Source organism: Eublepharis macularius, chromosome 2 (genome assembly GCF_028583425.1).
Source record: "Eublepharis macularius isolate TG4126 chromosome 2, MPM_Emac_v1.0, whole genome shotgun sequence".
Lineage (NCBI taxonomy): Eukaryota > Metazoa > Chordata > Lepidosauria > Squamata > Eublepharidae > Eublepharis > Eublepharis macularius.
Genome location: NC_072791.1, coordinates 196,786,470 through 196,810,234, shown reverse-complemented (window position 1 = coordinate 196,810,234; position 23,765 = coordinate 196,786,470). Strand labels below are relative to the sequence as shown.

The following is a 23,765-nucleotide window of genomic DNA, read 5'->3' as shown; positions in this document are numbered from 1 at the left end:
CAAGGCAAGGACTTATTTTTTTTTCTTAAGGTTCTCTGTAAAGCAGAATGAAAGTGGGTGCCACTACAAATAATTATAACATCATCATCATAAGCAGCTGCCCTTCCTTTGTTAGGGATGTCTCCCTCCCTCACTGTGTTTTCTTTACAAATAAAATTAAGAGAACAGGAATAAACAGGTCTTATGCTGCATTCAGTGCATCTCCAGCCAATCACACATTTCCAATCTCGCATTTATCTATGTATTGGTCCCCCTTTTTTAAAGTGAATGTGTGTTGGCTTTTTCTGACAAGCAGATGTGCATACAATATGTCAATGTGTTCTCTGTAATATGCATAGTGCACTCTACCACAACAGATTCCACAGCGAAGGAATGATTTCCAGTAAAATAATTCAAGTAGCTCAAGGAAACGTGCCAAAATGTGTACTACATTTAGTAGAAAGGAGAGTCCTCCCTGATCTCACCTCGAAGTACAAAAGAAATGTCCAGGTTGTTATTGTTCTGACCTACCTGGGAAGAATCCCTAGAATTTTACAAAATCAAAAAGAGTCCAGTAGCACCTTTAAGACTAACCAACTTTACTGTAGCATAAGCTTTCGAGAATCACAGTTCTCTTCGTCAGAAATTCTAGACTCCTCTGGATCTAGAATTTTACAGGCTCCCTCCTTCTCTGCTTTGTTGGATAATCTTGGGAGATGGAAAATTTGGAAAGTCCTTTTTTACAGCGAGTTGGAACTTTAAACTTTAAATTTCCCGGTCTGAAATCTCCTCTAACTTTCCAAACCATCTCCTGCATCTTTTGGTACATAAGGCTGTCCTATCTCTCATATTCATAGATATCGCTCGTATTCATAGATATCGCTCGTATTCATAGATATCGCTCGTATTCATAGATATCGCTCGTATTCATAGATAAGGGCCCATCCTTCAGTGGAAGGAAGAACACAAAGCTGAGAGAGATCAGTAGCAGCAGAGTTTCCGGTCTCTTGTTCTGTAAGCTTAGACTGGTTGGAAGAAGCAGTGCATTTCTAGATCCTTTGCTGGTGGGAATTACAATCAAGGATCATTGAATGCAACGCCACAGCCGGTGTGGGGGAGGAATGGACAAGACAAAGCATCTGTTCACTTCCACAAACTTGGGGATAGTTGGGTCGCTTTGTGTACTTCTCCATCTTAAAAATGAAAGTGACATGAGTCTATTTAGGCCCATGGAAGGAATTCGAAGTGGAATTCTGTCGTTTCCAGTATTGAGTTTTGTTGAAGGGGAAAATTTGCATCTTGCTGTTCTCTAACGAAGGGTGTGCCATGCTTGGTTATCCTTGAATCCATGCCATTGAAGTTCATTTTTGTAGGAACCATGTTCTTCTTTGCCTTGTTCCTAGAAGAAGATCACATGAGAACATTGTCCACAGGCTCAGTGACCTCAGAAGGGGCCATGGCTTGCTTGCTCATTTTTTTTTATTTAGAAAATGTATGTGCTGGCTCCCCGGAGCTCAAGGCTTTGTTGGATAATCAGTAAAAACAAAGTACAGCAAAATCATAAAAACCATCACTGCAAACCACCAGTATTTTTTTTAAAAAAACCATATAACAATGTTAAGGATGGACATCCTCGAGTCGCTGCTTAAGTTGGTCATGCATCACATTGCTGCATTGTCGTTCCAAAAAACAACGTAGGAAGTGTCCTTGCTCGTGGGGAGGTGCTATATCTTTGCACACCATCCATGAGAGGCAGCTTTGAGGTTTGAGGCAAGGTTTGGATGCAGTATGTGGGAACACAGAGATACAAGAGTAACATACATCCAGTTCGGTTAGGGAAATGCATCCATTGCCGCCTGATCCTCCTTTTTTTTAATAATTTTTTATTTTTCAATATCTAACATACAAACCTACAATGACAGTAACTACAAAAGACTACAATAGCACAAGGGAAGGAAAAGAAGGGAGAAAAAAGAGAAAGGGAAGGGGGGGTGGAAAAAAAGGGGAAGGTAACCTACAAACACTAAACGCTACATTTCAATGCTTTCCCTTCATACTGCCATAGTAAAAAAATAGCTTAATAAAGTAGTGACGGAGTGGTTGATCATACAAATTACAAATTACAGTTCAAATTAAATCTTTTTCCCTCCCCTGGGCCTCGGACGCACTTCCCTCTGCACAGCTACCGCCAGAGCGCTCATTGCCTCCCCCCTCCCTTCAGGCTTCGGATCCTCTTCTTTTTGCTTGGTGTCTGGTCCAAATTATGGATTTTTATCCACAAAATCCCTTAGCTGATCTTCCGAATTAATCTTGTGAGCTTGATCTTTATAACTAAACCCGATTCCTTCCGGGAGTAGCCATTTGTACTTTATGTCACGTTCCCTCAAAAGAGCTGCCAACTTCTTGTACTTAAATCTTCTCTTCCGAACTAAAAATGGAACGTCCTTCAATATCTTGACTTTATTTCCCAGAAAGTCCAATTCCGCATTGTATGAATTATATAGGATACTGTCCCGGACCCTCTTAGATGAAAACTCGATAACAATCTCGCGAGGCAGCTGCCGCTTCATTGCATATTTTGAAGATGCCCGACGGACTCCCAAAATGGCGCTTTTCACTTCTTCTTTAGTTGCCCTCGCGGGTGTCGCTAAAAATTCCGAGGCGAGATCCCACAAATCCTCGTTTTCCTCCTCTTTAACATTCTGGAGACGCAAAATGGTTTGTGTTCGCTCCACTTGCAGTCCGATCAGCTGGTTTTCCACCAACTTTAATTCCCTGTTCGTTGCTCTCGTAAGTGACGCACTTTCCCGGGCAGACTTCTCTGCCCCCCCCCGCTGCTTCTTTAATGGCTTTCACATCGCTTTCAATTAAGCCCACCCTTTGATCTGTTTCATTCAGCTTGTCAACAAAGAGTTTTATGGCTTCCATAACCGCTCTTTTAACCAGTTCCTCAAGCGTCTCGCCCCTCTGCAAGGCAGCCGTAACTGACTTGCCAAGAGCAGGACTCTGCTTTTTCGCTGCCATTTTAGGGGGGGGGGAACCGCCAATCTTCCGAGACTCTATGAGGGGGGAGAAATCCGAGTCTTCTAACCTTCAGACCCCCCCACTCCTCACATACGCTTGTAGTAACAGAAGGGATTCGCTTACTTGCAGGCTTCCGCCTGATCCTGTTCCTTGCCGTTTTCCATAGCCCGGCAGCACACTGGGTGCCGCGCTCGTCTGCCGGCCTCCATAGGGACAAACGGGCAATTTACCCCCTGCCTCGATCTGTCAGAGGGCTCTTCCCGCCACGCCCCGGACTCAGACTCCCTGCCTGAGAGTCTGGGGGCTAACCTTTGCAGATCAGCCGCCCGGCCAGGCGGCTCAGCCGCTTCTTCTCGGACCTGCCGAGAGGAGCGTCCGACATGGCTGCGAAAACGAAAACGAATCCGCCACCTGATCCTCCTGTTGGATGGGGCTGATGTTGCTTCCAGCAACAAAAAAGTGATTATTGGTGCATGCTGTAAACATGGCAATACAAAGACATCGCCACGCACTCTTCCGTGCTTTGCTTGTGTAAAGGACCGATCTAGGTGGTGGAAAGTGCTATCAAGTCACAGCAACCCCCGCTGGGGTTTTCAAGCCAAGAGACTAACAGGTTTGCCATTGCCTGCATGTGCACAGCAACCCTCGACTTGCTTGGTGGTATCCTATCCAAATACTGACCAGGGCCAACCCTGCTTAGCTTCCAAGACCTGATGAGATCAGGCTAGCCTGGTCCATCTTCATTGTCTAGGCAAGATGCTAAATTTACATTTGCTGTCCTAAAGCAGCCACGCATTTAGCCTGCCCTTGCACAGTCTACCAAACCTACTCCTGTAAAATTATGCCCACCTATAAATGTAGGCAATGGGAGATTAACAAAGTAACTATACAGACTAATACGAAGTGTTCAGTAGAAAATCATCCGCATGAATATATTTGAAAGAGAGTGCCCCAGGATTGCTTCTCGCCAGGGGAGCTGTGCAGCTGGCTTTAAATTCCAATCCTAGAACTTTCACATATTCTGAGTGTTAACAGTTTGTGCCTTGGTAAGCAAGAGGCACTGAAATGTTTTACTGAACAAGTTTCTGGTACTCCTGAGTCAAGAGGAATTCTGTACGAGGCTTTCTGCAATGTGCTTTACCAGGAAAAGCATGAGAGGTTATCTGAAACAGCACGCTAGAACATCATTTCTCAGTGCGGCAGAAAGACCACCTGCAGTTATTTGGTCACATCAGTCAAGCACCTAAGAATGAACTTGCTTAAGGACATTTTTTAAAAAAGAAGCTGTTTTTCCTTTTGAAGAAGCCCACGAATGGCTTATTTTGTGACTTGCTTTGCTTCCCCCCCCCCCCAAAACATGTACCCGTCGCTTGTTTTGCTTTATATTAAAAAAGGAGATCAAAGTGTCTGCATACAGCCGCTCCCTAATTTGCAGTGGCATTTGTAGTTTAAGCACAAGAGAATATCCTACAGCTTCTGAAGGCTTGCCTTTTTTATTTTCATCGTTTTTTGCTTATTTATTCCCCGGTCTTCCACACTTCTGATCTCTCAACTCTCTAGTCGAAGGTTGAACCCAGATGTCTTTTATGCAACTTTCCATCCTGTTTCTAAATACACTGTGATTCGTGAGATACGGGAGCTGTGACTAAGGAAAGGCGTAACAGTTGCCAAAGGTACAAGTCTTGAGTAAACTCTGCTTTATGAAAAGGCTCTTTTTGAGTTGCTTTCCCTATCTCAGTACATCATGACTGTCCTTGAGTCTGTTCATTTTCTTGTATCCTTATTAAAGCTGCTACTCTGCTAGATAAAGTAACCTGGGTGAGTTTCCTATCTGTTCCATTGCCTTGTTCTCCCTTTTATGTTCTTACATATACAATATGTATTTGCTGCCAAGGTATTGATTGTCAAAATGCCTCTTAGCAACTGTCTGAAATAAGAATATTCAGAGACAAACTGGATGCTAGAAGGCAGACATGTAACAATCTCCTGAAATTTTAAATGAAAAGCAGGAAGGAAAGTAGTATCTTTCCCCCCTTGTCGCCATTTCTGCTCACAGTTTTCCCTGTACCAACTGCTTTCCCACCTACAGGGAACAAGTATGGATCCCTGTACCTTTTCTCCCTGAGAGAAAAATCAGCTTTGAGGAAGGGAGTTACAATTTCACTGCTGGTGAAAAAGTTTATGCAGCTCCTTCCCACATTCTTTAGCTGCTGAAACCCCCAGGCTCCCACAGCCTTGCTGGCAATAATAATAACAACAATAGCAATATCATAATGCCTTTATTATAAGTCTGTGGTGTGGCTGCATGTGGAATACTGTGTATATTGCAACTGCCTCACTTCATAAACAATGAGTGTTTTAAATCTGTGCATTATTTTTATTTGTTGGCTTATACATTTTGTATTTTGCAACTTGTACTTGCACTGTTAGCTGCCTTGGATCCATGGAAATAAGGCAGGATACGGATATTTTCAATAGATAAACAGTGTCATAGATCATAAATACTTTTGACAGAGAAGACGGACATGTAGGGGGTGCTTTCAACTGGGAAAATAGCACTGGGTCAGGAGTTAACTTCCCTTCTTCCCTAGCCTTGCAGTCCTGACCCACATTTTTCCTCCTCCACCAGCAGCCTTTTAAGAGCAAATAATTATTCCAGAGTTCTAGTCACAGAAGTCCAGTGCAATGTACAATTGCTCCAAATGTTGTTATTAGGTAATGGCTAAATGGAGCTTCCAAATTTCTGTCATTTGGGCAAGCTTGTTCCCTTCAGGCCCTGATTCTGGTGTCCTTGGAGAACTTTGGTTGGCTGGTTGCTCTTGCAAACAAGATGCTGGGGAAGATGGACCCGAAGTCTGACCCTTCTGGATTCTTCTAATATTGATGTCTAGTTTGAGTTACATTTATTAGCAGACAGTATTTACATGCAAGTTTGCTGTTAAGAAGTATTTTAGGGTCTGCTTCAGTTCAGTTTCTGCAGCGGTTTGATGATTGATTCTCTGCTGCTGCTTTTAATAGTGTTCATTGTTCTAATTTTTGTAAAAGTTTTGAAATCAAGTGTGATGATGCTTTATACCTGCAAAATAAGTCTAGAATTACATGGAGAGCCAGGTTGGTGTAGTGGTTAAGAGCAGCAGGACTCTAATCTGGAGAACTGGATTTGATTCCCCACTACTCTGCTGGAAGCCAGCTGGGTGACCTTGGGTCAGTCAGAGCTCTCTCAGCCCTCATGAGGGTAACAACAACACACTTTGTAAACTGCTCGGAGTGGCCATTAAGTTGTCCTGAAGGGCAGGATGTAAATCAAATGTAGTTGTTGTTGTTGATGTTGTTATGCAGTCCTAATTGAGGGACCCTTATTTTATATTTGTGATGAGTGCAACAGCTGTATCTGCATCTAAAGAATCCTGCAGGTGTAACAGTTGTGTGTATTGTAGTGCTTCTATTTCCAAAACAGATTGTTCAATTCAGAGACAGGTATGTTTCGGTTTTCCCATTACATAGCTGTGCTTCTGTTTAGCCAGCTGAACTTGCACAAGCATCCCTGTGTCTTTGGCAGGTAATTTGAAGGCTGCTTCTCACCTCATTTTTGTATATAGTCATACATCTTTTTATTTGGGCCATATCTATGACGATGCAAGTGTCTCTGTTATGCACACCAGTAACCAGAAACAGAAAATGGGTGGCAGCCATGGCTATGGGGCCAGTAAAAGGAAACTGCACAGATCTTCTTGCATCACAAGATACACACATCTTCATCCATAGTCTGCTTTTTTTTCTAGCTTCAGTGCAAACCACCAATTGGGTTCTTTCCTTATCCAAAGCAATCTTAAGAACCTTCAGTATTCTTGATGAATGAAACAGGTCTGGAAGGCACTTTTATAAAGAGAACAGGATGGTAGTCTGTGCCAGTGTGTATGGTCTACTACCTGTTGTGTGTATTATCCTGCTCATACTACATGGTTATTTACACTTCCATAATTCTATTTTCTGCACTCTTTGACACATCATACTTGAGGTGTGGGTTTTTTTGCAGTGTTTCGAAATTGCTTATTAGATGCCCGATGCTATTTGATTGCATTGACTCACATGTAATCTGCCTCGACTCTCAGTGAGAACTTGGATGGATGGATGCAGGGCTCATTTCGAGGGGGAACACACAGGAACGCAGTTCCGGTAGTTCTCCAAAGAGGTCACATGTCAGGTAGCCCTGCCCACCTGATTTTTGGCTATTTGGGGCCCATTTTGGCCTGGATTGGGCCCACAATGGCCAGGATCGGGCCTAAAACAGCCAGGATTGGGCCTCTGACAGGTGGTGGATCACTCTCCTGCTCGGCAGCGGCCCAATTCTAACCATTTTAGGCCCCTTTTCAGCCATTTTCGGCTCCTTTTTGCCATTTTGGGCCCAATTTCAGCCCTGAATGGCCAAGACTGGGTCCAAAACAGCCAGGATAGGTGAGGTCAGGGGGTGTGGCATATGCAAATCAGTTATGCTAATGACACACTTCCGGTGATGTCAAGGGGTGTGGCATATGCTAATGAGTTCCTGCAGCTCTTTTTCTGCGGAATGACCCATGGATGGATGGATGGATCGATCTTGGTTCTGAAAGCAGAGGGTTAAGGTAGTAATACAGGGTTTACTTTGTTTCTTCTTGCAGCATGGTTACCTGTCAGCATGTGTTTACTTGACATACACCTCCATCTGCCATCTAATTTGTCAAAATAAGGCCTTTTCATTTTGTCTCAAACCAAAGTAGTCTCGCTCAAAATCAGATTCCTGTAAATAGTTCTCCCCCTGCCCCTTATAATGCAGTGGTACTCTGTGGATCACAGAAAGCCACATTTGCAGTTCCCAGAAAACAAAAGAACCATGGTTATTTTATGCCCTGCACACCAAACACACAGGAATAATGTATAGCTATCATATAACCCTTTTATTTACAGGAGTTCCTACGAACAGGTATGGTTTTCTCTCTCTTATTTGGAGTGAGGGGAAGGGCGAAATAAAACGTAGCTTCGTCTTGGAACCCATAGTAGTGATGAAATTATCACAGTTTCTAAAGGAATTGCCCACTTTCCTGGAAGATGGTACAGGTGCCCTGGGGAACAGTGCCCAGAAAAGCCGCAGGTGGTTCTTGAGCCCCTGAGGGAGCATTACTGTCATCAGAGGGGGAAACTTGTCTGTTTCGGTACTTTTAATCAGGAAAGTTGCCACACCTTGCACTGAACCTTGCAATCATCTTCCTCTACAAAGTTTACAGCATATGTATACATTGGGGGCACCAGAGGGAAGAGTTGTTTTAGGAATTTGCGGGGTGTGTGTGTCAATAATGTTGGCAGAGTGCTTTACAAAGTGAAAGCCACGCATTACTGTTTAAAGAAAGGTTTATTTAGGAACTTACATGCTTAGATAGTGAAGAGGAGGGATAGAGACAGCATCTAGCTATCTAGCTGACTAAGAGAGAGAGAGAGAGTACTGAGAAGAAGCAGGATATTGCCCTGAGAGGACCAACCAGGAGACAAGAAAAGGAAGGGACACTAAAAGAAAGAGAGGTGCTGTTCTCAAACTCCCAACTGACTAATCATTGCTGCCCCCTGGTGGATCCTCTTCTCTTTATCTTTGTACACTGGACGTTGCTGCTTCCAACAAATAAGATCACAGGGGCAAGATATTATCAAATACAAGGATTGTTTTAATATAAGCAACCAAAGACAATACAGTTATACAGACAATAGCTTACATCTCTTCTACAAGATCCTTACAGCAACAAACACACCCTAAACCCTTGTTGCACAGCACCTTCTGTGTCCAGGCCTACAGCTCTCTCAGCCTTCTTCCACTCACCTTTTGTACTAACACAGGCTGCTGAGTCATTTGTACCAGGCTTAATGATTAGTAACACCTGGTGTTCATACTCCCCTTCCTTAGGAAGCTGAAAATAACAAAAGATAGACAGTTGTGTAAGCAGTAGGCTGAATCCACCCAAGGCAATTAGTGAATACTTTCCAAAGGCTCGAACAGGCCAGCTGAAAACACCATTCCTAGGCCTCCTTGAGCGTCTTGCATGTTTGCATTACAGTCAAACACAGCCCACCAGTTGTGTACTGTGGCCTGTCAAGTACTTAACTATACCTCTTTTTATCTCTACTGCCATCTTTTTGGCTCAAGTAGGTGGCAAAAAGAGCTGAATTATCAAATTCCTGGCCATTATACCCAGCCGCTGGGTCTCAGTTGTGAAGATCAACTTTAGAAGTATAAAGGAAGTTCTACGTTCCAGAAATTAACACTGAATAAGAATTCAGACATCAAATATATTGTTTGATTTAGATATTTATACCCTGCTTTTCTTCCCCAATGGAACCCACAGATGCTTATACCATTGTTCTCCCTTCTTCGCTTTTATCCTCATAACGACCCTGTAAGGTAGGTTAAGCTTGAGATGGAGTCACTGGCCCGAGGTTATCTAATGAGCTTCTGTGGCACAGTGAAGATTTGATCCAAGGTGTCTCATAACTTAATCCATCATTCTAACTACCACATCAGGATTCGATCTTCCTCTTAATGAAAAGGTCACTCATTTTTTAATTCTTCCTCTGTCAGCATTTATTTTTCATATATTTCCATTACTTATCAGGACTAGGGGTGTGCAAGCCAAAAATTTTCGGCTATAGCCGAAAGTAGAAAGCCGAAAGAAGATTCTCTATCGTTAAAGCCGAAAGCCGAAACAAGAATCTCTTTCGGCTTTCGACTTTCGGGATTCTTTCGGCATTATTTCAGCATTCTTTCGGCTTTTTTCTATGGGAAAATGCCTCCGTCTTCCAGGACGCCTGGAGGAGGCATTTTCCCACCGAATAAGCCCAAAATTGGTGGGGACCTTCCTCTAACCCTTCTCTAACAACCACCCAAGTTTCAGACAGATTGGACTTTGGGGGGCCATGTTATGGCCCCCCAAAGCAGGTCCCCCCATCCTCCCATAAGAAAGCGAAGGAGCAGCATATTGTTAGCATGCTGCTGCTCATCTTTCTTCATTATTTCCTATGGGGAAAAAATGAAGAGGCAGGCTTCCTTTGCCAGGGGTGGCATTTTGCATGCAAAATGCCCCCTTACCCTCAGGGGCCCTTCTCCCACCCCTCCTCCCACCCCCCACCAAGGCTCAGCCTGCTCCCACTTGGGGGGGCCATTTCATGGCCTCCCCAAGTAGGTGCTCTAATCTCTACCACTGACAGCTGGGGGAGGCTTGTGTTGCCAGGGGTGGCATTTTGCATGCAAAATGCCCCCCAACCCTCTGGGGCCCTTCTCCCACCCCTCCTCCCACCCCCCACCAAGGCTCAGCCTGCTCCCACTTGGGGGGGCCATTTCATGGCCTCCCCAAGTAGGTGCTCTGCTCTCATCTCTACCACTGACAGCTGGGGAAGGCTTGTCTTGCCAGGGGTGGCATTTTGCATGCAAAATGCCCCCCAGCCCTCTGGGGCCCTTCTCCCACCCTTCCTCCCACCCCCCACCAAGGCTCAGACTGCTCCCACTTGGGGGGGGGGCATTTCATGGCCTCCCCAAGTAGGTCCTCTCAGCCCCTAAAGTCCACCCCTTACAGCCCCACACAAACCCAATTCCCCCCCAGCTGCCACACACAGACCCAAATCCCCACATTAGCCCCTCACAGACCCAAATCCACCCCCACCTGCCCCACACCCATAACCCCAGGAACAGGCTGGCAAAGGCCAGCCCTCTCCCTTTGTTCCCTATGCTGGGAACTTCTAAACTCTCTTTCCCTGGGCAATTCTGCACAGCCCAGGGGTGCCACAATGGTGGGCACACTTCTGAGTGCCGGCTGGTCCCTGTGAAAGAGCACCTGAACCACAGACACCCTCCCTCAAATTCCCCCACCACCTACAGAGATGGCTGGCCAGCCAGCCCCATTGTTCCCTATGATGGGAACCAACTGCACAACAAAGAATAAAACAAGAACAACACAAAATAAAGTTTTAAATTTTTTTTTCTCCCTTCCAAAGTACAAGTAGGCAAAGCATTATGACACATTACACCAGCAGTCCCCCACACAGAAAAATAACACAACTCACTTAACGTCAGAGAATCACAAAGCACGATTCCTGTCAAAAACACTTTATTTCTTGAACAGCTTTAGGTTACACAGCAGGGGGGAACACCAAAGGGCATGGCAGCACTATCTTACACAAAAATAACACAACTCACTTAACATCAGAGAATCACAAAAGCACAATTCCTGTCAAAAACACTTTATTTCTTGAACAGCTTTAGGCTACACAGCAGGGGGGGAACACCAAAGGGCATGGAAGCAGTATCTTACACAAAAATAACACAACTCACTTCACATTAAAGAATCACCCCAAAAAATTGCTGTCAAAAGCACTTTATTTCTGTAACTGCTTTAGGTTACACAGTAGGAAGGCACCACAGAGCAGGAAAGCAGTGTACTACACAAAAATAACACAACTCACTTCACATCAGAGAATCACACAAACACAATTGCTGTCAAAAACGGTGAAGTGGGTTGTATTATTTTTTGTAGTACATTGCTATCATGCCCTGTTGTGCCCTCCTACTGTGTAACCTAAAGCTGTTCAAGAAATAAAGTGTTTTTGACAGGAATTGTGTTTTTGTGATTCTCTGATGTTAAGTGAGTTGTGTTATTTTTGTGTAAGATAGTGCTGCCATGCCCTTTGGTGTTCCCCCCTGCTGTGTAACCTAAAGCTGTTCAAGAAATAAAGTGTTTTTGACAGGAATTGTGCTTTGTGATTCTCTGATGTTAAGTGAGTTGTGTTATGTTTGTGTAAGATAGTGCTGCCATGCCCTTTGGTGTTCCCCCCTGCTGTGTAACCTAAAGCTGTTCAAGAAATAAAGTGTTTTTGACAGGAATCGTGCTTTGTGATTCTCTGACGTTAAGTGAGTTGTGTTATTTTTCTGTGTGGGGGACTGCTGGTGTAATGTGTCATAATGCTTTGCCTACTTGTACTTTGGAAGGGAGAAAGAAAATTAAAACTTTATTTTGTGTTGTTCTTGTTTTATTCTTTGTTGTGCAGTTGGTTCCCATCATAGGGAACAATGGGGCTGGCTGGCCAGCCATCTTTGTAGGTGGTGGGGGAATTTGAGGGAGGGTGTCTGTGGTTCAGGTGCTCTTTCACAGGGACCAGCTGGCACTCAGAAGTGTGCCCACCATTGTGGCACCCCTGGGCTGTGCAGAATTGCCCAGGGAAAGAGAGTTTAGAAGTTCCCAGCATAGGGAACAAAGGGAGAGGGCTGGCCTTTGCCAGCCTGTTCCTGGGGTTATGGGTGTGGGGCAGGTGGGGGTGGATTTGGGTCTGTGAGGGGCTAATGTGGGGATTTGGGTCTGTGTGTGGCAGCTGGGGGGGAATTGGGTTTGTGTGGGGCTGTAAGGGGTGGACTTTAGGGGCTGAGAGGACCTACTTGGGGAGGCCATGAAATGCCCCCCCCCAAGTGGGAGCAGTCTGAGCCTTGGTGGGGGGTGGGAGGAAGGGTGGGAGAAGGGCCCCAGAGGGCTGGGGGGCATTTTGCATGCAAAATGCCACCCCTGGCAAGACAAGCCTTCCCCAGCTGTCAGTGGTAGAGAAAAGAGCACCTACTTGGGGAGGCCATGAAATGGCCCCCCCCAAGTGGGAGCAGGCTGAGCCTTGGTGGGGGGTGGGAGGAGGGGTGGGAGAAGGGCCCCAGAGGGTTGGGGGGCATTTTGCATGCAAAATGCCACCCCTGGCAACACAAGCCTCCCCCAGCTGTCAGTGGTAGAGATTAGAGCACCTACTTGGGGAGGCCATGAAATGGCCCCCCCAAGTGGGAGCAGGCTGAGCCTTGGTGGGGGGTGGGAGGAGGGGTGGGAGAAGGGCCCCTGAGGGTAAGGGGGCATTTTGCATGCAAAATGCCACCCCTGGCAAAGGAAGCCTGCTTCTTCATTTTTTCCCCATAGGAAATAATGAAGAAGATGAGTAGCAGCATGCTAACAATATGCTGCTCCTTCGCTTTCTTATGGGAGGATGGGGGGACCTGCTTTGGGGGGCCATAACATGGCCCCCCAAAGTCCAATCTGTCTGAAACTTGGGTGGTTGTTAGAGAAGGGTTAGAGGAAGGTCCCCACCAATTTTGGGCTTATTCGGTGGGAAAATGCCTCCCCCAGACGTCCGGGAAGACGGAGGCATTTTCCCATTGAAAAGCCGAAAGAAAGCCGAAAGAATCCCGAAACGTTTCGGCTTTTTTCTTTCGGCTACCCGAAACGTTTCGGCATTCCCCGAAACGTTTCGGCATTCCCCGAAAGAAGCCGAAACACTTTTGTTTCGGCATTCTTTCGGCATTCTGAATGCCGAAACGCACATCCCTAATCAGGACTATGTAATCCAGTTTAGGTTTCCTGATTTGTATGCTTGAGGAAGATAGTGATTCTCTTGTTTAATCAATTTTTAGTATAACCTTAAGTTTGCCATGTCAGGTAAAGGTTCTAGTCACAGATGGTTAGTAATATTCTGTTACACACTGAATATCCATGGTAGAAATTGTGGTTAAATTATAATCTTTTTAGGTGTGAGTACAGTTGTAGAATAGATTCAGAGATCTTCATACTATGCACAGATCCACCAGAGGAAAATTTGTGTGGAAAAAGTCAGAACTCAAAATTATTTTGAATTTCAATTTGTTTTTCTCTCGTGTTTCCCTGTAGGGGAAAAGCCTTTGAAGGAATCTAAGAAAATAAAGCTGGCTTATTATTTCTAATAACTCTCTTCCACTGAAGTATGGTTGAATAAATTCTCTGGGATGTTATCTTTACAAATATCTTACAGAAATATGCATAATTCTGCCCTTCATGAATAAAGGCCTTCAGTGATTGATTATATCATGTTATTTTTCTGTATATTCCATTTCTGTTTATGCTTTGTTTTCCACAGTTGCTGCTAATTTACAAAAAATAGTAGATGATCCCAAGGCCTTGAAAACGTTAACCTTTAAGCTGGTAAGTAAAGCAATGTTGACAACAAAATAATATTAGTAAATAGAACATAATTACCAGTCCTTTGAGGTAAGCTTTCTTCTGGTGTTTTATTAGCCACCTTTCTGTACTGAGCATTGACCTTTTCAACATTTTATTACACTGCACAGTCTGAAACAGAAAAGTAGAAACCCATGTTTTAATGGCCTTTTTTTAAAAAAAACAAAAACGCTTGCTGAAAAGAATAATTTGTGAAACAGAGCGTGCCACACTTGTAATGCCTGGAATGTATTGTATCTCCACAAGCATAACAGCTGCTCTTAACTGCTGATGCCTCAAGTTTATTGGATGGCCATAGGCAAAGTTTTCACATTGGGACCATTTGAGCCAATTGGTCTACGATAGTTTATTTCCTAAAGAGAGTTAAATCTGAAGTGTGTGTTTGGGGTGGGGGGGGGGCGGGTTTGGCATCTTTCTGTGTGAACGGGTCTGTGTTTAGGAAATGAAGGAAGTACTGCATATTGCGTAAAGTCCAGAGAGCATTAAATGCTGTGCCTCCCACTACATGTTATGTACCATCTTTATATGGCACTGTGTTGGTTTCTGCTGCTTACATAGAACGCGTCTTCCCCCTCCGCAGCACTGACTGACCCCGAAACAATTCTTGGTGTGATTGTCAGCTGAACATGTGAATTGTCATGATCTGTATGTAACGTGGTTGGGTTGATATAGAACAGGGATCTCCAACCTTTTAAAACCTGTAGGTACCTTTGTAATTGGCACAGGGTGGCGGTCGCAACTACAAAATGGCTGCCGCAGGAGCTGGAACCAACCACAAAATGTCTGAGAGTGAGGGCTTGAATAATTCTAATAATAATTCCTCAACGTTTCAGGCAGAAGCTTTGTTTAACAGGATGCTGTTTAAAATTAACATATTGCTTAAAAATATTTTCTTTAATCACATTGTGAAGATCCTTGTGCTGTGGTTGCTGCAGCTGCTGCCTGAGCAACTTTTTAAAAATCTCCAATGACCATTCATAAACCCTGTTGGGCAGAAGCCCAACCTGACCCCGACAACTTTCTAAAAAACATGTGGCAGGTGCCAGGAAAGGTGTGGGCAGGCTCCATGGCACCCATGGGCACCACAATGGGGACAGCGGAAGCTGTGTCTGGGATGTTCACTGTCGCGTGCATTCACGGCCATCTTTTGTTGCTCTGCCTTCAAAAGGCGAGCCTTCTCCTAAATTAGTATTCTGTACTTGAACATTTGTTCTGAAAAAGTAGTGATTCTTAGGGAGAATTTTAGTTTCTCTCCCCCCACCCCCCGCGCTTCCTTCCTCCTTTCCCACCTTTTAAAAGCATCCCCTGAAGTCATATACTTATCCATATGACAGCCTGGTTATAATTAGCATCTTCTATATTTTCCCCCATCTTGGAAGTCATTTGTCTAGAAATCTATATAAATATGAGCAGAGAACATCACGCTTAATGATGAGTTGTCATTTTAACCATTTTGTGAACATGGGACAGACACTGCCCACAGATTATACCCCGAGAGTCAGTGTCTTAGATGTTCCTATAACTGCTGTCAACCTGTCCAGCTACTTACTGCCTTTCAAATGAAAATAAGGCACAAAGTAGATGTTAATAACCCTCATGGGGACTTACAGACAGACAGCAGCTGTGAGTTCCCTGTGGGAACTTAATTCGGAATTGCTGCAGGGACCCAATTTGGATATGAACTGCAGTGGAGAGAGGAGCATCAGCTGCCACTATGCCGTTTCCTGAACCTGGAAGGGTGCAAGGAGCATTATTTCCCCCATTGGGGGGCTGTATATGCACTGAATACTTACATGTACACCCCCCCCCCACACACACACAGAGCAAGTAATGACCGCTAGGATTGTTTGGATTTGGAAAAAGGTGTTGGAGGAAGGTTGAAGCCCCTCCTCTCCTGCACTGCACTCCTGATCCAAATCGGGCCCCTGCAGGTGTTTCAGAATGGAAGTCTCAGGGGAACGTGCAGCCGACGTCCTGCTAGAAGTCCCTGTGGCGATTACGAGTTACATGTAACATCTAGTTTGATCCAAAGAGTCGCCCGTAGCCCAAAGAGTAGCTTTGAGAGGTTTCTAACTATCAATGCAGCGTAAACTTTGAGAAATACATTTGTGTTATTGAGCAGATGGAACTTAGCTGATAACCTCTCTTTTGACTGATGAATCAGTTTGATTTAAATAAACTTGCATAATTCCAAGACCTCATTATAACTGGCTATTTGAGATACTGAAGGAAATATTACGCAGCTTCCAGTTCAAGCAGTCTGGCACGTCATTTGAATGAAAGACCACCTTTAATACTCTTGTTCTTCCCTTTTTAGCAATGCAACAGCCAAACTGGCTTGAAAATATAACTACTTTGTCCGTAACCCATAACTTCCAGATAAAACCTTGGTTGCATTGCTCATCCTTGACACATAGACACCAACTGGGTGAACTTTTTAGCCCATTAACAGTGCACTCCTAAGCAGAATTGCACCCTTTAAAGACCATCGGAGTCCATGGGCTTAGAAAGATATTACTTTACTTAGGATTACATTGTAAGTTATTGATCAAAGTCTTATGAAACAATAACACAACATGATGTTACCTCTGGGATTTCTTTATTCCTTTTTTGGTTGTGAGGGCGATCTGGCTGTGACATCTGTCACCCCATTGATCGCCAGGGTTGATTCGGCTGATCTAGCTGGCTAGGCGGGTGCCCCCTTCCTCCCTCACTGCTCCATGTGCATCCCTCCCAAAGCTGCGCACTCAGTGGAAGAGGACTACCTTCCCAGATAGATGGAGTGTACCATTCTTCAGTCAAGGGTATTGTTTTCTTCGTGAGACGTTTACACTTTCTTTTAACTAGCATATGCTGAGCATATTGACACTGACACTTGTTCCTGGGGTACAGGTTTAGATGCATCTATATGTTTGATTTGTTATATAAGAACTTAGTGCATACAAGGAAGCAGAACACTTGGCTGTGAAAAAGGTAAAGATCAGGATGCTCCACTACATTTTGGAGGGGCGTAGAAGTAGTAATCGGTTTTTTTTTCTGTTAACAACACCTGAGAATTCACTTGGTGCTCCTTTCCTTCGCTGTGGCTTCTTCCTTTGAATGTTGTATAGGTGAGGAGGATTCCTGCTGCAACACTTCTTTTCCAATGGTACATTTTATAAGAAGCAAAATTGGGAATCTTGGAGTCGAAAACTATTGTATTTGCCCTCTGACAACACAGTCTCACTACATCCATGAATTTAAAATGGACCCAAGCCGTGTTCTAATGAAGCTTCCCTGTAGAGCTGAGTTATTGTGATCTATTTGGGGGTGGAAAGGAAGCGTGAGTTGTGGAAGATAAATGGGTAATTGGTCAACACAATGGGAAACGACTCTAGAATGACTCAAGTAAGCAAAGTCATCAACACACACCAGTGACCACTCATGGCCAGGCAGTATTTCAGTAATCTGACACAGCCAATAAACTATAAGTGTAATTGGTGTGCTGAGGAAATAATTTTCAATAGAGCGTGCTCAGACTACTCAAAATAAGCATGAGGCCTTACTATTGAATCGGTTGCCTTAGCAAGTGCATACTCTCCAATACGAGTGCAGAGAATATCCTCTGCTGGTAAGGAAAAAAGGGGGGAATGTCAGAGCTAGATCTTGCCAACAGTAAACTTTAGCAAATGCAAACTCAGATTCCTCCCATCTGCTGCTCGGTACTCTATATCAGAGGACACCGTGATCTCCTCTTTGAATGTGTGTTTACAATTTGGCATTAACAGAGTACCCTTGCAAAAAGTGTGCTAATTGTGCTTGCATAAAGCATGGGACCCTACGGTGGCCTTCCAGAAGGGCTTTCAGTTTTTAATTAGCAGTACGGGACTAAGAAGTGTTACCTGAATCCAGATTGGTCCTACTGCTAGTGCAAAGCATTGCACAAGCTGTTGCATGGAAGATTTGTGCCAGCGCTAACACAGGGATTCATACAAGAGTCTGTGAAATGCCAAGTTAAAACTGCATTTTGCTGGCAGCTCATAGGAGGCAGTAAGGGGTGAACAAGAGGCAGTAGACTGCAAGGATCGTGTAACTTCTTTGTGGTTCTTTCCCTTCTGCTGGTCTTCAGGGGACGATGTGCTGCCATAATCATGAAACATTAATTGGGAGTACATCTTCCAAACAGAGTCCTACAATCTCTACCTGAGTTAGTGGTGAGCCACTAAACAGCAATGAAGGATCTTAAGCCTCCGATATACGGCTCTTCCCAGCATTTTTATTGCAAGGTTTTCTGTTGTAATTAAAATAATTCAAATACCAAAAGAGAGAACATAGCACATCTGTTGCAGCAAAGGGTGAGCCTCATAACAAATATTTATCTTGAACGGGCTGTAGTTGATGTGATTAAAATGCTTTACCAATGCAACTGTTCCTTCGTTTTTCTAGCTCTGCCTATGAAAAGTAGAAAAGTAATCAAACTGTTTCCTTTTCAGGGAAAAAAAAAGAAATCTTTATGTAGATGCAAATTTGGGGAGTGCTGTATAAGCTGTAAAAATGAGTTTAGTTTTGCTTACAGCAAAGGCTTTCAAAAAGAATCTAGTACCATCCATGACCTGTCTTGTACATTTATATCCCAATCCTTCCTCCAGGAAGCTCGGGGTGGTGTACATTGTTCTTCAATTTACCCTTATGACAACCTTGTGAGGTAGGTTAGGCTAAGTGAATGACTGGCCTGCTTAGTAGGGTGACTGGCAATCTCCCGGCATTTTGCACCATTGCCCACTTATCGCTGGTGATTGGCAGGAGGTGGCAAACTGCCCAGAGATTGCCCTCCACTGGTAGGCAACCTGGGCAAGCATGCAGCAGCTGTGCTTCTGGAGGGGTGCGACAATGTCATTTCCTGAAGTGACATCATTACGCCGTCCGCAGGAGCACTCTAGTGTTTCACAGGGGTCAATTTTGGTCCTAAATGGGCTAAATTGTCCCTGCGTGAAGTGAGTATGCTCACTGGTGGTGGGATGACGTCATTTCTGGAAGACAAAGAGCATGTGCAGAGATTTTCATCCCGGTGAGTAATGGTTCCCCACCCTCCTGCTGAGAGGGTGTAGGAACCTGGCAACCCTGCTGTTGAATGGCAGAGTAGGGATTTGAACTCAGGTCTCCCAGAACTCTAACCGTTACTGTCTCTTAAACTTGCTTCTAAAGTTGGAAATACTTAATGATTTTTTTTCTGCCTGGAGTAAAAGTGGTCTGCTTAAGAGAGGCTTAAAAAGACACATATTCCCAGAACAATTACTATATTAAAGCTCCAGGGGAAATCAACACACAGAGAATAGTTAATTGATGTATTAAATGTGTGTTCTTGACAAACGTATCAATTCTGTTTAGAGTGCTGGACATCTGTGGCTTATTTTTTAGAAGGCTAACCTGTCCTAAATAGGGAGAAGGGAGTTGTATGTCCTCAAGCTGTTGATTTAATTAGCAATATTGATCAAAAGATGTTGCTTCCTGAAAATAAATGCACACTTCACAGTTAATGAAAGTCATCTATGTTAACACAATTGTATTCAGTAGGAAATTGCTTAGGGCAGGCATGGGTAGAAAAAGTATCTTACATTATTAAAGATGCAACCTTACAGTTTGAAATGAAAATAGTTTAATATTATTTCTGCTCATCAAACTGTCAATGAACATATTGGTCAAAACTCCTTTTTTAAGAGGAAGCTGTATTGCTACCATAGGTTACTCACCACTGATGCCCTGAATTGCTTCCTGTAGTCCTTCCCAGCTAGAAGTCTTATTACATTCTAGATCATTTGGAGTTCATGAACTGTCTCCAAGGGCAGCCCATATAGTATGCTTTATAGTAATCTGTCCTGGAGATGATAAAAATATGGATCACTATGACTTGATGTCACTCCTTGAGGAATGTTGCAAATTGTGAAAGTTGGTTAACAGCATTGCTTTGTACAGACAAGATTTAGGCATGCAGCTGTAGGTTTGAATCTAACCACACCTGTTTTCTCGGGGGGGGGGGGGGGTACAGCACCATCCCGAGTAGCCTGTCTCTCAGCTTCACAATCAGCACTAGCTCCAACCATATACTACATCATTCTGACCCGGATTGAATTTCAGATTATTGGCTTTATCTATAAGCTGATTCATTATAACAATGGCCCCGCTTGCGTCAGATGGAAAGGAAAAAGTTGTGTGTCATCTGCGTATTGATGACATTCAAATCTCCTGTTGATTTCTCCCTCCAGTTTCATGGAAGTAGGAAATAGAATGTGGGAAAGAATTGATCCTTATTCGACACCATAACGTAAGAGCCATTTTGCCAAACAACATGCCACCATCTCAGTTTTCTGGAAATAATTAGCCAGATGGGAATGGAACTACTGGGGGTGTATTGTTCCCAATACCAGTACCAAGGTCAGTGGTATCGAATGCTGTCCAGCAAAGGTCTGGCAGAATAACAGAGGCACACTCTCCCGTCACATTCCTGACAAAGGACATCCATCAGGGCATCCGAAGCAAATTCTGTTTTGAAGCCAGGTCTGAAACCTCCTTGAAATGGGTTTCGTCCCAAACCTCTTGGAGTTGATCAATCCCTAACCAGTAAAGCACTTTGCCTAGAAAGAGGTTATTAGCAGCCACTAGCAAGTATTATTAGGAGGTATTTAATAATGCTGGACACCATATTTGCCAAGACAGTGATCCCAGTTGCTACGAGTGTTGTGTATTAAAAGGGATAATAGCTATATCCATCTCCTCTGTCTCCACTGATCTGTTTCTTACCCATTGTCCCAGCTGGTTGTAGCATGCACTGTGCAACCCACAAATAAGAAAAGTATGTTATTTACATACCTGTTCCTTCTCCTGTAATATTTCTTACCCAGTAAACAGTGACTAGCCTGTTCACACCAATAGGGCCGATTCCAGACGGCCCTCCCCATCCCGAAACGTCGCGCGGAAAACGCGATATTTCGCATTTTCCACGCGATGACACGCAACGTTTCGGGGTGGGGAGGGCCGTCTGGAATCGGCCTAGGAAGCCGCGTAGTTTGTTTTTATATGATTTCGATTTGGCTCTAGGGGTGGAGGATGTGATGGTTCTCCATGGCCCTGTAGGTGTTGGCCTGCTCTTTCTTCTGCCTTTTCCGTAGGAATCAACACCACCAACCTGCTATCTGTTTCTTCTGCTCTAGAAGTTCAATCAGTCTTTCAAGGACAAAATAATTGGTTGGATCACCAACCAGCTTTTCCACTAGTGAAAAAGGGAGGATGGGGTGCCTTGGACCACCAACACAAGCCAGTTTGGTGAAGTAGTAAAGAGCGCAGGACTCGAATCTGGAGAACTGTGTTTGATTCTCCATTCCTCCGCTTGAAGCCAGCTTGGGTGACCTTGGGTCAGTCACAGCTCTTCCAGAGCTCTCTCAGCCCCACCCACCTCACAGGGTGATTGTCATGAGGATAATAACAACATACTCTGTAAACCACTCTGAGTGGGCATTAAGTTGTCCTGAAGGGCAGTATATAAATCAAATGTTATTGTTGTTGTCGTGATGATGATGATGATGATGATGAAGATGATGATGATGATGATGATGATGATGATGGAGGAGGAGGAGGAAACCATGGGATTGGAAAGGCTAGTAACCATGTGGGACAGGGTCTGTAGGAGAACTGAGTGACTTAACCATTTTTTGTTCCCCCCTTTTTTCTCCCCTCTTCCCCTTACGCTTTTCCAGGCTTCTGGCTGCGATGGTACCGAGATCCCCGATGAGATAAAACTGATTGGGTTTGCCCAGTTAAGTGTCAGCTGATGCCAACCACCTGACCCCCAGCAAAACAGGGAGATTGCAAAGAAGCCAGCTTTCATTTGCGAAGGAAAAAAATCCGAGCACCACACTCTTAACTTCTGCTTCATACTATGGCGATTCACCATGTTGGAACAAGCAAAAAGCCCACAGCAACACTGCTCCCGCTACCATTCCAAAAGCTACTAAATGTGTCTCTCTAGCAATCAAGTTCGGATTTCCCTGAAGTGAAAGCAGACAAATTGGAAATGCACTCAGGTGGTTGTATCCATTGGTTACAAAAGGAATTTTCTATCAGAGCTTTTTCTTCTTTAATTAAAAAGAAAAAAATCAATAACAGCTATTTTAGGGTATAATACTGACTCTCTTCTGTTGTACGTAGAAATGAACATAATTTACACATGCTAGGATTTATTAGCCAAACTTGAATTCTAGTTTTAAGAAAAAAACAACTGTGAATTTTATTTTTCTCTCCTATATTTATGCATTATACAGCCTAGCTATGAGAAACCAATTTTGTTTTTGTTTCTTTGATTATGTGCTACTTGCATGTAACATGTTTTTGTTTTAAGAGAGTTTCAGGCTCAACTTTGAAGCATTTGTTGCTCCTAGTTTTTGAACTGATGTAGGCATTTAATTTTGGTTTTGGTTTTCTTTGTGTGTCTTTTTTTTTCCTAAATCCATCATCTGGTTGTCAAGGGTGTGGGAGGTGCCTTGTGGATATTAATTGATCTAAGACTGTGCCTGAAGCTCTGTGAATCTGAGCTCATCTCAATTCTAGACCTTCCATATCTAGACCTCTTGAGTAATGAGGAGGGAGAGACTGTAGCAGAGACGTGAGACAAAATATGGCCTGCATTCTGCTTTGTTGAGGGGGAAGCCTACAAGCTGAAACTTTTTATAAACAGTTGCCATTAAGCTAAACAAATATATGCCTTTACTTTGCCCATCTCTGATTTGGCTTTTCTCTAAAAGGACGGGAATTTTTATGTTACAACAATAAAAAAACTTGAAGAGAATCTAAGCTTTACTTGAAATTCTGCGGAACACCATGGTGGAGTACAAATAAGAGGAGAAGGGGCTTTGTGCAATGTCTTAAGGATAAAAAGAAACAAAATGGTTACTTTTTTTTTTAACATACTTCTGACTGAAGTAGTCATACGCTTAACCTGTGGCATAGATATTTCGGAGCTAGTAAATCGTTAGACGGATTCTCTAATTTGAAGCCTATTTCTCGGGAAGTGAGTTTTTTGGATGTTGCCATGTTAAATCACTTCCATGCTAAACTTAGATAAATGGCAGCTCTCTCTGACATACAGGAGAGAAAAAAGAATGGCAAATGTGTTATTTAAGAGTTATTTATAATGCCTTGTCATAAATGTTTGAGGTGTTCTAGAGCCATTTGCATACAACTCAATGTAATTTCATTCCATTCTATTGTTTACACAATTACTCAAAAGACTGACTGCAGAGGTAAAAGGAAAATAAAGTGTATTGCACAAACCAGTTGAGTTTGTTCTGATGATGATTTTACATGATTTGAAGCCAGAAGGGCTAACTTAACCACTTTGCATGGGTAAATAAACATTGCTGTACTAGATTAGCCACTGACCTAGAGCAGTGATCCCTAACGTGGCACCCACCAATGTGTTTCCTAGCAGCTACTTGCTTCTTCCCCCAAGTATCTCTTCTCTAAAGCAAAGAGCCTATTCTGGCTATTCTGGAGTAAGAGGTGCTTCAAAAAACCCTAGGAGGGCTTTGTATCTGTAGAGAGCATCCAATTGCTGTCTCCATCATAGCAGCATGCTTAGCTTGGAAACTTCCAACATTTTGTCGAACCATTCAGTGTTTGGAGAATGACTGAATTTAGTCCTATAGCAGCCATTTTGTGGTTGGTCCTGTTTTGTATTCACTCTCAGCCAACCCCCTCCTT

At 43.7% G+C, this 23,765-nt stretch overlaps 1 protein-coding gene across 1 annotated transcript in view; it reads left to right on the top strand.

Moving 5' to 3' along the window:
* The window catches only part of STK39 (serine/threonine kinase 39), a 198,787-nt gene extending 175,449 nt beyond the window's left edge, over positions 1 to 23,338 (top strand). The window contains exons 17-18 of the mRNA XM_054972688.1: positions 13,933 to 13,997; positions 21,764 to 23,338. Of these exons, the coding sequence (XP_054828663.1) occupies positions 13,933 to 13,997; positions 21,764 to 21,838 (140 nt within the window). The 3' untranslated portion in view covers positions 21,839 to 23,338. The remainder of the gene's footprint in view (positions 1 to 13,932; positions 13,998 to 21,763) is intronic.
* The last annotated feature ends 427 nt before the right edge of the window (positions 23,339 to 23,765 follow it).